This window comes from Pan paniscus, chromosome 16 (assembly GCF_029289425.2).
Source record: "Pan paniscus chromosome 16, NHGRI_mPanPan1-v2.0_pri, whole genome shotgun sequence".
Lineage (NCBI taxonomy): Eukaryota > Metazoa > Chordata > Mammalia > Primates > Hominidae > Pan > Pan paniscus.
The window spans coordinates 24,194,402-24,206,033 of NC_073265.2; the positions used below are offsets into that span (position 1 = coordinate 24,194,402).

Here is an 11,632-nt window from a genome sequence, read left to right on the forward strand (position 1 = left end):
GCTAATAGAATTCCCTTAATAGAATTAGCCCTTAAATTCTAAGCCCTTCTAACTGGCAATAAGGAGAAATCTCAACAAGCTAGGGATTAAATGTTCCTTCCCTGTAGCTTCAAAAAAGCAGACACCATTCTGCATCATAAAACAGTACTTGGCAAATGTTATTTCTAACAAAGATTCTTGTAAAAGATTTCAAAGACTGTTGCTGCATCCTAAAAATATAATTCTAATTGGTTGTGTTATATAACATGTACATTGAAATCCGTGTTCTGTGCAAGTCAGTTTTAAGCACTTTTGTTTTCCCCCATAATCATGAAAAAAAAGAAACTTGACTCAGCTAAATTTCTTCTTTGAACAGATTGTCTGTTTCTAATTTAAGTTGACACAAGATAGACACGATGGAAAGCAAAAAGAATAACAATACTAGTATGTATTGGAGAAACCAATTCTATATACTGTTTTTTAAAGAGATGATCTTGCTCTGTCACCCAGGCATGGAAGGCTGGAGTGCAGGGACATGATCATAGCTCACTTCAACTTCCAATTCTTGGGCTCAAGCGATCCTCCCGCCTCTGTGTTCTGAGAGCAGCTGAGACCACAGGTGTGTGTCACCACCTCACCTGGCTTAAAAAAAAAATTTTTTTTAAGTGACGGTGGTCTTGCTTTGTTGACTGTCTCAAACTCCTGGCTTCAAGCAATCCTCCTACCTCGGCCTCCCAAAGTGCTGTGATTACAGGCTTGAGCCACTGTGCCCGGCCCCTAATTCTGTATTTCTTTAGTACAAATCTGAAGAGAAAGGCCAAAAAGGAGGATAAACAGATAAATACGTAGACCATACAACATACAATGGAGTTAACATATTCTTTTGTAGGTGATAGGAAGCTGTCAAAGGATTTTTTTTTTTCCACAGAAGGGAACAGCATGGAAATGTAACATGAACAAGAGGGTAAATGATCAAATATCCATGTAAATTTGGTGTAGAAGGTAGATTGGAGTGGACCTATAAAAGTATCCGACAATCAGTACCTTGGCTCCAATATTTTGTAATTCCCCCCCCCCCCACAAAAAAAAGGCCAAACTGTGTAACTTGGAACTTTATTTTTAAAGTATTCTGAAAATTTTCCAAGAATTTTAACCACCACCTACTTCCCTTAAACACACACACATTTTTATCTTACAATTATAACCCCTATTGCAGTACAAAACAAGAAACAATAATTCTAAGTTAGCCAGCCAATCAAACTACTTCAGTAAATGATCATACTACAGCCTGGAATCACTCAAACAAAAAATTCTTCTAGTTCTCTTTAAAGATATTTATCGTTTATTTTTTCATGAAACCAAAGTAATTGATTCAACAATACTAACAGTTCTAGCATGCAACAAACCATCTACCAGCTAATGTTTAATCTTCTTAACATGTATATTTTCATTCCTATAAAGTTTCCATAAGAAGCTTGCAATGACAATAAAGGTAAATAAGTACAGTTGTCCCTTGGTATCCATGGGGTATTGGTTCCTGGACCATCCCCCCAACCCACAGATACCAAAAATCCAAGTATACTCAAGTCCCTTACATAAAATGACATATTTGTATATAACCAACGCACATCCTCCTGTATACTTTATCCCTAGACTAATACCTAATGCAATGTAAATGCTATTTAAATAACTGTTATACTGTATTTTTATTTGTATTATTTTTATATTATTTTTTCTAATATTTTTGATCTGCAATTGGTTTAATCCACAGATGCAGAGTACATGGATACAGAGGGCCAACTGTGTTTTGTTACAGGTACTTCAAATAGCACTACAGTACATCTTTGACAAAATTTTTACAATATTCCACCTTTCAATATGAAACAGCTTAAAAAGGCATGGGTCAAAAATAAAGTATAGTAGTATCACTTACGCAAATAAAGTCTCAGAATCATACAAGCACAACGCTGTTAGGACTCTCCCTGTTTAGGCTGGGAAAAACATTATACAAAACATTTTCTTCAAATAAAATTACATAAATTGCTTAGAAAAATGCCAAAATCAATAATTTCAAACATATTAAGGAGAAAACCTTGAACATTATTGGAAAATATAAACTAGTTATTCCTTGCTTTTGTGTAACAGATGAGTTCTTGACCAGTTTTGTGTAAAGCAAATTCTGTAAACCATTATCTTGCTTGCACTGGAGGAACATATCTCAAGGAAACATAAGAGAAAGTGTTCTTTAAAGCATGTGATTCTCCTGTTTTTGCTGGATGTCTGTATCTACATAATAAACAGGCAGACTTCTACATCATTGGGTATTTTACTCAGACTGTCATGTTTCATCTCTGTAAATTAAACCCAAGTTACTTAAAAATCACCTGTGGTAAAAGAAGCAAGCAGATCACCCCCACCTACTATCCCTCCCGCCTCCCCCCTGTCAAAAGAAAGTTCTCAGTTTATGATGCAAAACTTACAATTGTTCATTTATCCACATTCTCAATAGAGGATTTTCCACTATACTTAAGTATGGTAGGATAATTACCCACCTGTTCCTCTTTTCAGCTTAGAAACATAACGGTTCATTCCTTTTATTGCTAGAGAATGTCATTCCTGAAGATTTTATAAACAAAGGCAAATATGAAGGAAAATTTGTAATTATGAAATAAGTCCTTTGTAGTAAAGAATATTTCCCAAATCATAACAGTTCTATTTGGAATGATACCCACAACTCTACAAGCATCTTATCCCTCTACAGGAATGACTACCTTATTAATTAAAATAAAAATTTAACAAGGATCAAAATAAAATTCTTTAGCAATAGACTCCTGCAAAAATAAAAACTAAAACTAGACCTAGTCATTGTCATTTGATCAAACTTAGAACAGGCTTAAATAACAGAACCACTCCATTAAAGAGGCATAGAAAGAAAAGTTTACTAAAATAAATGTAAGTCTTATGGAGATGAAGATCTCTAGAATAGTCTTAAGTCTATGACTACTGCTATCATTAATGAGCAAATAAATGACTTGAAATTATTCCTCTGAAAAGATAAAACTCATACGTATTATGAAAAAGACTATGGCACTTAGAAAATATTCCTGGTAAGTAAACATGGTAAATATAGGTACATCCTAGCCTCTCGCCTACTTTTAAATTATTTCGAGAAAGATAGCACTAGCTGGGAGAAAAAAAAAATCCTTATCACCTGAAGGTGAAATTACCACATAGTCCTAAAAATAAATAGCTTTGAAAAGACCGTCGGGTGCGGTGGCTCATGCCTGTAATCCCAGCACTTTGGGAGGCCGAGGCGGGTGAATCACAAGGTCAAGAGATCGAGACCATCCTGGCCAACTTGGTGAACCCCCGTCTCTACTAAAAATACAAAAATTAGCCAGGCGTGATGGCAGGCACCTGTAATCCCAGCTACTCAGGAGGCTGAGGCAGGAGAATCGCTGGAATCTGGGATGCGGAGGTTGCAGTGAGCCTAGATGGCGCCACTGCACTCTAGCCTGGCGAAAGAGTGAGACTCCATCTCAAAAAAAAAGACCAATGAAAATAATACTATAATTGTCTCATCCATTTTCACCTTTAGTGTCTCTGTAGTTTTTTAAATTTACAAAAAAAAAAAAAAATTACCAATGCAATTTGAGTCACATGTGGACAAAATTATGCTTTCATATGAAATGTAAAATAAATCAAATATAACAGGGCTATGTGCTGCAGCTAAAAGCCAAGTTTTGCCTCTCAGTCTTTTGAGTATATCTAAAAAGAGATGGCATGTCTTAAGGAATAATTCCTTTAAAAAATGAATGAGGCTAAATTATTTGTACAGTCATCATGGATTTATATTTTTCAATACAGCCAAAGCATATGTTTACAATATTAAAATGCCTACTTTATAGCATCAAATCATGTTCTTGCCTCTAAAATTAACTTGGCTGTTTCTAAAACATTGTATTAATTTTCTATGTATTCTACCTCCTTACTATGCAGGATAAGCAAATGCCTGTGAAACCATTCAGTTTAATGCAGGCCTTTCAATAAAAATGCATTTTAAATAATACAGGCTTTAAAAATAAGATCACCAGAGACCATAATTGTTAGTGGTTGCGACAATTTACATAACCGAATCTAAGGCAACCACTTTCCCTTGTGGTCGTTCTTTAAAGTGAGTAAGTTGATGTCTCTTCCAGTGAGGAGCCTGTCTGAATGTTTTGCCACAAACTGAGCATTCAAATGGTTTCTGCCCTGCATGAATTAGGTAGTGTCTTTCCAGTTTAGATGGAGATCGGAAACTTTTAGCACAAACACTGCATCGGTACAGGAAGACATCATTTTTCTCCTGATGCTCTGAATAACTGCAAAAAGGATTGCTTTGCTCTGATTCCAAAAGTACATTAGGAAGACAGGGTTGCCCGGTGCTACCAGGAATAAAATCCTGTGACTCTGCCTTAACTCCTGACATTTGATCTGACTCTGAGACCTCGTATTTTTGAACACCAGGAGCCTGACATTGTTGGGAAGCATTATAGTTAACATTATTACCTGAATGATTAGAAAGATTGTTGAAGTTTCCAAATTCTACTTGGCAAAGAGATGCATAAGGACTCTTTTCATTATGAGTCTGTTCATGTCTTTTTAAGTGAGCTGACTGTCTAAAAGATTTCCCACAAATATTACAGCCAAAGGGCCTCTGTCCAGTATGAATTAAATAGTGTCTTTTTAGTTTGGATATAGAAGGAAATACCTTCTCACATTTATCACAAGGACATATCTTATGTCTAGTACGTATGTTTTCCCTTGGAACTGAAAAACCACACTGAAGTACCTCACAGTTATTAAAGAATTCCTCACCTGATGAACCACAGATTGACAAGTCTTTCTTATTCACTGAATTATCAATGCTTAATATGTTTTCTGTCGTAAGGATGCCTTTCAAATTTTTTCCCATATTTTGCCAAGAAAATGGCAAAGTCAATGTTTTCTTCTTTCTATTGCCAATTGTTTTATATGTTCCATGTTTGCCAAGAGAACCCACAAATGTTCTCTGGGTTTGTTCAGAGCTCTGCTCACCAGAAATAAGATCACAATTTCTCAAGAAACTCTTTTTAAATACTTTTTTCTCAGATTGAAAGTTATCTAATTTTTTACTCCTAGCACGCTTAAGCTTGGCCAAGATTTTTTTAACAATGGTTTTATAGTTGTAGCTTCTTTTGAACCTGCTTGGAATTTTGCCACCTCTAGCAGCAAAACAGCTGTGTTCATTGAGAATCTGCTCTGATTCAAAACACTTTTCACACTTTGGACATTGAAAAGGGACAATATAAATTGAGTGGACATCGAGTGGATTATTCTCCTCAGATTCACCAATCTCACCATTTTCAAAACCACCCTGATTTGCATTTAACTTATTAGGCAGGGGGCGAGATTCTGTACGCCTCTTCTTTAATAAAAGAGCCCGAAAAGCCTTATTCCTAGTATGGATTTGTTTATGCTTCAGAAGTTTGCTTTGAATCTTAAATCCTTTTTGACAAAAACAACATTGAAAAGGTCTTTCTTCTGAATGTGTAAGTTGGTGGATTTTTAAATGAGTTGACTGTCGAAAAGATTTAGTACACAAGACACATTTAAAAGGCCTCTGACCAGTATGAATAAGTACATGCCTATCAAGTTTTGACTGTGATGGAAACATCTTGCCACAGATTGTACATGCATGAATATTCTTTCTTCTTTTCATGCTATACATGGGATCAGACTTAGAGCACGGGTGTAATGCCCATCTTTCCTCTGTGGTAAAAGTATTATACACTCCATACATTGACTTTTCTTGCTTGGCCTCCAGCAATCTTCTGACCTGTTTAACATTATTCTGATAGGTTTCATTGTGAAGTTGTTGGTGCTTCACAAATGTCTTCAGATTTTTAAAGTGACGCTGACAAATACTACATTTAAAAGGCAGACTATGAGTTAGTTGATGCCTCTCCAGATGAACTAGTTGTCTAAAGGTTTTATGACACACATCACATTCAAATGGCTTTTGACCAGTATGAATGAGATAGTGCCTAGCTAATTTTGATGGTGTTTCAAAGTGCTTAAAGCAAATATTGCAAACATATGGCCTGTTTCTAGGTAGTTTGTTGGCTACCACACACTGTTGAATCTTTAGCATTTTTAAATTGTTTTCAGCCATCATATTCTTCAATGATATACTCTGATGAGCTCCATACTGTTCTTAAATTCCACAGATGTCTAAAAATTAAAGGAAAAAAAGTATTAATTTTAAAATTATTTATTCATATGAAAAGTAACTTAAGTTGTTCTTTGGCTGAAGATATTAAAGGCAAAGGAGAATCTGGACTTAGTGTTTACAAGTTAATAATCATTTTAAGTAATACTTTAGAATAATAATACTAATTTTATACATACAGAGATATGAGTCTTTAAAAGAAATATCTAAAAATCAATACAATTTTAAGCTATTTTTCTAATTGAGATGCTACATTAAATGAGGACTAGGCTGAATTTCTTAACATGAAATAGATATTTTAATTCCAATTTTCCTATTTCATTATTAGGTAGATTTGCCAGTATTTAGTTGCCATCATTTTAAAAAATGGGCTAGAAAGGTAACAAATCAAAACGTAATACTAAAAATAAGATATACTTGCATTCAATTATAGCACATTGTAAATATGCTCTTAGAACAGAACATTTCACTTATCATAGGTGGATTTCTTAGCCACAAATTTAACATGAGTTATTCTCAATTACTTCTTTAGACCAACAAGGACAGTGTGGACTAGGAGAAAATTCACAGAAGACCTGGGTTCTAGTCCTGGATTTGCCACTATACGATCTTGGTGGTAGGAAGAAGGAAATACAGAGTTCTCATCTGTAAAATGGGGAAAAGGTCTCCTGGATTGTCTACCACCACAAGCTGTTGTCAAAAATCAATGGAGATAATGTATATGAATGTGCTAAAAAACAGTGAAGCAATACATAAATCTAAGGAACTATTTAGCTCAACGCTAATCAAATTTTAAAATGTTATCCTTATCGTCTTGGTAACATTTTTAAGCGTTTCTCAATAAGAGATAAACCCACTGACTAAATTTACAGGTTTTAAAAATTTCTCACCTGGCGCCGTGGCTCACGCCTGTAATCCCGCACTTTGGGAGGCTGAGGCTGGTGGATCACCTGAGGTCAGGAATTTTGAGACCAGCCTGGCCAACATGGTGAAACCCCGTCTCTAGTAATAATACAAAAATTAGCCGGGTGTGGTAGTGCACACCTGTAATCCCAGCTACTCAGGAGGCTGAGGCAGGAGAATCACTTGAACCCAGGAGGCAAATGTTACAGTGAGCCGAGATCGTGCCATTGCAATCCAGCCTGGGTGAGAATCCATCTCAAAAAAAAAAAAATTCTCCTTTTCACTTTGTTGTGAAATTCCCAAAAGACAAGCATAGAGGTAATAAGATCGACAAATTGGTTACTTATATAGCTATCTATGACTAAGTAATTGAAACTTGAGTGTGCTTTGCCGATCAGGCAATATAGCAAAAGGGTCATTTTGGTCTTAAGCGTTAATATAAAGATTTAAAAAACTGGCCCAGTGCAGTGGCTCACACCTGTAATCCCAGTACTTTGGGAGGCCGAGGCAGGGAGATCACATGAGGCCAGGAGTTTAAGACCTGCCTGAACAACGTGGCAAAACCCCGTCTCGACTAAAAATACAAAAATTAGCCAGGCGTGGTAGTGCACATCTGTTAATTCCAGCTACTTGGGAGGCTGCAGCACGATAATTGCTTGAACTGGGGAGGCGGAGGTTGCACTGAGCCAAGATTGCACCACTGCACTCCAGCTTGGGCAACAGAGCGAGACTCTGTCTCAAAAAAAAAAAAAAAAAAAGTTTAGCAAGCACTTTCATAACTATCTTATACTCTATCTTCTATCAGAGAAGCCAATTTTCTTTTCATTATTACTTTACTATGGCACTGCCCTTAAATAAAGGAGTCAGAGATTTTTTCAAAAAAAAATTAAAAGCTGTGCTAGCTCTTTCAATATAATGTATCTTCTAGATCAGAGAGTTCTAAGTCTGGAGTTCTTTTGTCAGCTGATCTGGCAAACATCCAACAAATACGGTGTTACTATTTTCTCCTAGAAGATACCTTCAACCCCAAATCACAAACATACCCACTGTGGTTCTTTAGCAATGTGAATCAGAAACAGAAAAAAAAAATTACTGAACAAATATCTTTAGTTACTTTATCACAGTGTTTTTCAAACTGCAGGATATTACTCATTAATGGATTGTGAATTCAACTTAGCAGATCATGATCAGCACTTTGTTATTTAAAATAAGAGCGGAGGCTGGCATAGTGGCTCATGCCTGTAATCCCAGCACTTTGTGAGGCCGAGGCAGGGGATCACCTGAGGTCAGGAGTTCGAGGCTAGCCTGGCCAACATGGTGAAACCCTGTCTCTACTAAAAATACAAAAATTAGCTGAGTGTGGTGGTACATGCCTGTAATTTCAGCTACTTGGGAGGCTGAGTCAGGAGAATTGCTTGAACCCAGGAGACGGAGGTTGCAGTGAGCCGCCAAGATTGCACCACCACACTCCAGCCTGGGAGACAGAGCGAGACTCTCAAAAAAAATTTAAAAATAAATACATAAATAAAAATAGGGGATAAATAATAGTAGAAAGTATCAGACTGCATACTATATAGCAAGGATAAATATTGTTTTCTGAAACTTCTGTAGGAAGAAGTAAAAAAGTTTATGAAAGCTGTTCTTAACATGCCTCTTCATACTAGACAAAGGAACCTACAACAAATCGACCACTTTATTCAAAGTGGTCAAGTGATCTATTAAGGTGAGAAAGATAGGGGCCCATAGTATGAGACAAGATTACTAAAGAAAGCAAGTGTCTGGTTTTCTTCACTTGACCCATATTATTCCAAAATATTTATTTTAAATAAAAATCATCTAATTACAGGCCAAATGGAAAATGCCACATAAATCCACGCAAAATAAAACAATCTGACTGTAAGCCAGTATAGTAGTAAAATATATTATATAACCCAGATATCAATGTTAACCAACAATCAACTCTTGGTGCTATGAATATGCATTTTCAGTAGCTTGAATTAGAGAAATTAGAGGTGAACAAGCTCCAAAGTCTCTAAACATGCCGATACAGAGCAACAGTCATGATAATTAAAATTAAGTCATGAATCCAGTGAACTGCAAATAACTTGGCAGCAATTAGGTGCCAAGGTAGTCAATCAGGACAATGAGTCAAACCAAAAGTAATCAAGCCTTTATTCACTTACTATGACAGTGCAAGCAAGTGGTAAAAAGAGGCACTGGCTCCCCAGTGGTCTACTAAATACAAGGACACTGCGTGAGGGTCAGTTGATGCAGTGCATATGAGGTAATCCTCTCACTGAAAGGAGCCCCTAACAAAAATCTCCTGCCTCTTAAGGAACTTTAGAATAGGAAAGGGAGGGGAAGGTCTAGGAGTGAAAGAAGCTGGGTCAAAAATGGAGAAAAGTGTCTTAGCCACGGTCCTTCCTAGGAGGGCCTCCAAATGGAGGTACCCAGGCTAGGAAAGAAGTTATGGGATTTGCATATCTAGCAGGAGGGGCAGGGCAAGTCCTCGACTGCAACCCCCTCCAGAAAACTGCAATGCACCGGCCCATATCGAGTATGGTGTGGGAGGGCAGCTTGGCCCTTGAGGCCAGTCAGGCAAAGCCTGGTAATTGTCCAATGTCAGGACTGAATGATCACACAGGATTTTGGTATAAAGCCAGATTCAATTCCTTTTGTATGTTTCTTCTTCCCTTTAATAAATGCTTTCGTGGAACACGCCTAAAAGAAAAAAATCACACACCACAACTACCTCTGATTAAAACAGGGATTGGCTACCTACAGCTCCTGTACCAAAAAGGAGCTATAGTTAATCATCCATTGTTAGCACTAAGATTGGATAACTGTTGTCACTTGCCTCCCACCACGTGGAAAAGCACTTACTGGGAGCCCTAGATTGTTAGAACCATTAGTGGCAAGTGGTGATCCTATCTCCTGTTTATGAGAGTCAGGTTAGGGATCCTCACCTCACGCACTCATGGAGCTCCAAATCCCATTTCAACCGATTTTTTTTGTTGATAACATAAAAATAAAAAAGACTGTAATTTTTCTTATCTTAAACTGAAATAAAAGAATAGTAGATCTGCTCAGTGGTTCAATCCAGAATTTATCCTGACAAGAACAAGATACTCTACGTGAAGACTGTAAAAACTGTAAAAACTGACCTCAATAATATCCAATGTTGCCTCAAGGCTGAAAGCCTGTTGATTTTCTTGTCTTGACTAGTACCATTAAAACGATGTGAGGATTTCACGAAAGTAAGCGAACAAGAAATGAAAGACCTAAGAGAAACACACACAACTTTCAGTTGGGGAATAATCTCCGGCGGCTGCTTCTGCCCCACTCGCCCCAGGCCCATTCTCTTGGCCTTGAACCCTCACCTCTCCCTCCCAGTGGACTACACTGGACAAAGGACACTGACACACAGTCCTCGTTCTCAGGGCCCACAACCAATAATAAGCACGTAATGGTCGAGCCGAGTCCAGAAACCACAAAATCCCACGCCAGGAAAAGAAGGGCAAGGGTAAAAACTGCTTTGGCTGCAGCCAGGATGAAAACGCCACATGTGATACAACCCACAGCAAGAAAAAAAAAATCCCTCTACGCCTTCCTCTCAAATTTCTGCTCCGCGTGAGACGCACTCAATAGGTGGGGAAGTGAGAAAGCAAAAGGAGCTCAGGAACTGAGGTTGTGGAGCCCCCGTTCTTGGGTCCCCAGGCACCTTGGCGGTATTGAGGCAGGTCCGACCCTCCCTGGGGGTCGCTCCACTTCTCAGTCGGGTTTCTGAAGTCCTCCTCACGCATCTGGAGCTGGCGAGGGCCCGGGAGGCACGCACCTCAGGCCCAGGTGCCGCGAAGGCAGCGCGCGCACGTCCGCAGGGCCGGCGCGGCAACGGGCTGAGCGCGCAGGCGCGGCGCTCTGGCGCGCCCAGGGACAGAGTCCGGCTGGAAACAAGCTCCCCCCAATTTCAGGGCCGTTGTCGCCTCCGGGCGGTCCGCGGGTCCCGAGCGGACTGGGACTCCAGAGACGTGCCCCCAACCCCACCGCCATTCACCCTGTCATTGCAGGGGAGAGAACAGAATAAAGACGGGTACATTTTCCATCTCACCTCTGAACCTCGGTTAGGAAAACGCTGTAGCCCGGACTAGTGGGCTCAAGGGCCGACTGGAAAAGGGCGAGTCAGCGTTCAAAGCCGATTCGGGGCAGCCCTCTCTAACGCAGAGGGCCGAGGATAAGAAGACGACAATGTGTTAGGGGCCCTCCGGGCTAGGACTGTCCTCACCACTTTGTACATTGCCAAAGTAAATATAACGTAGAGGTCAAGCGCAGGCGCTTTGTGGGCAGACATGACTGAGCTCCACTCGCGACTCCTCTAATGGCGTGCCAGCTGCGGACCTCATTAGCCCCGCCTCAATCATTCAGTATGTTTTGGTTGTCTACAGTGTACGAAGCCCTGTTCTCACAATTAGATAAAATGAGTGTGAAGTGCTCAACATA

General features: G+C 38.9%; 1 protein-coding gene across 2 annotated transcripts; it reads right to left on the reverse strand.

Annotated features, from left to right (window-relative positions):
• Positions 1–1,076: 1,076 nt before the first annotated feature.
• Positions 1,077–11,531, reverse strand: ZNF770 (zinc finger protein 770). 2 transcript variants are annotated; one of them, XM_034938497.3, is made up of 3 exons: positions 11,244–11,531; positions 10,300–10,416; positions 1,077–6,234 (listed from the first exon to the last, which is right to left on the reverse strand). In XM_034938497.3, the coding sequence occupies exon 3, from the start codon at positions 6,176–6,178 to the stop codon at positions 4,103–4,105; it is 2,076 nt and encodes a 691-aa protein (XP_034794388.1). In that variant the 5' UTR covers positions 6,179–6,234; positions 10,300–10,416; positions 11,244–11,531; the 3' UTR covers positions 1,077–4,102. The 2 variants fall into 2 exon arrangements, with proteins under 2 accessions (XP_034794388.1, XP_008962778.1); XM_008964530.4 differs by having other exon boundaries at positions 10,857–11,528.
• Positions 11,532–11,632: the final 101 nt, after the last annotated feature.